The sequence below is a fragment of the Odontomachus brunneus genome, unplaced genomic scaffold (assembly GCF_010583005.1).
Source record: "Odontomachus brunneus isolate Ranch 3 - 2012 unplaced genomic scaffold, Obru_v1 Obru_scaffold_070, whole genome shotgun sequence".
Taxonomy (NCBI): Eukaryota; Metazoa; Arthropoda; class Insecta; order Hymenoptera; family Formicidae; genus Odontomachus; species Odontomachus brunneus.
This window is the reverse complement of record NW_022639520.1, coordinates 132212-133732: the sequence shown is the minus strand read 5'-3', so window position 1 is coordinate 133732 and position 1521 is coordinate 132212. Positions and strand designations below refer to the sequence as shown.

The 1521-nt window shown below is 34.5% G+C and overlaps 1 protein-coding gene across 1 annotated transcript in view; it reads left to right on the top strand.

Annotated features, from left to right (window-relative positions):
* The window catches only part of LOC116846830, a 5743-nt gene that overhangs the window by 1516 nt on the left and 2706 nt on the right, over positions 1-1521 (top strand). The window contains exon 2 of the mRNA XM_032821166.1: positions 597-606. Within this exon, the coding sequence (XP_032677057.1) occupies positions 597-606 (10 nt within the window). The remainder of the gene's footprint in view (positions 1-596; positions 607-1521) is intronic.

Genomic DNA, 1521 nt, shown 5'->3' with positions numbered 1-1521 from the left:
TTTTGCCCAAGCAAGTCTTTTTTCGACGTGTTTTTCAGACAGCAACGGTTTCGTTATCGTGCTTCGAAATTTCACTTTATGAGCCAGTAAACGTCTTCTTATAGTATGACATGATATATTTAGACCCTTTTTAAGTAAAACCGCTTGCCCGCCACGCAATGATAAACAAGGATTCTTCTCAAACACCCGTAAAATCATTTTGTCCTCCTTTTTCGTCGTTTTCTGCACAGAGCCACGATCCGGCAAGTCATCAACGTTTTTGACCTCGGAATAACGTTTCACCCACTTACTCACAAACGCCTTAGACTTCTTCATATACTTAGCAGCCGCTCCGCGCGACATTTTTGGTCCTTTCAGATGCGAACATAGAAACACAGCTTCGTAACGTGATGCGTACGCGGCACTCATGTTGAAATACGTCCTTTTGTGACGAAAGTCAAACGATAACTAAGGCTTTCTAGACAAAGTATCTTGGAAGAAGAGCCCCGCTATTGGCTCGCGTTCATATCCCCCCTCTAACGGTTTCGAAAAAAAAGTTTTGCCGTACACGCTCTTATCAAACATACTGTAAGTCTTAATGTTAATTCTGCTATCAGTCAGCTATATGTGAGCAGATGCATTGATACAACAACAAGAGCTTTAAATCAACCAAATAATAAATAAACCATAATCAACCATATAATAAATAAAATTAAGTAGATGGGTTAAATACTCTTCAACTTTAACAGAAGTTAGATCGATAAGAGGTAGGTAAATATTTTTTTAATATACAAGGTATCTAACGCAAAACACGGCAACACTATTTACAGATGAAATATGTAAAACAAAAAGTACTCTATCATTTCTCGAAGAAATACATAATATTCTGAGGTATTAATAGAAGAAGATTAGCGAATCAATACATGTAATATGATAGAAAGAACTGTATAACTGGACTTTCATTCAAGATATCTGAATCTTTTGACAATATTTTGGTATCAGTGATAGTGCAAAACTAAACATTGCAAATGTATATTATAAGACTGTCCAGTAGTATATATTGTTCGCCGTTTTCAAAAAGTTGTCAATATGTTGAGACACTTTGAAGGAAACTTAAACTGAAGAGTCGCCTTACCAGATTGTGCACATTGATTCGCAAATGTTTTTCTATTAATCTTCGGATTTTACGTCGTGGTTGTTTGCAAAATGATTTTGTTTGGTGTGCTTTATCTACATATGAATCTATTGTGTTTTGCGTCAGATATTCTGTATATATGAAATTTTCTCTGTGGAAGAGTTTGATGAGCTATATTAATCGATATCTTTTTCAATAAAATTTATTAAATTATTTTATACAGATTTTGGGAAAAATATGATTTTCCTGGAATTATAGGACGCATAGATTGTACTCACGTGGCAATAGTGACAATAGTTGCACCTCCCAAGCATCATCCACAATTTCCGGAACATATTTATGTGAATAGAAAAGGTTATCACTCAATTAATGTACAACTAATAAGTTATTAATGTATAAATATCATT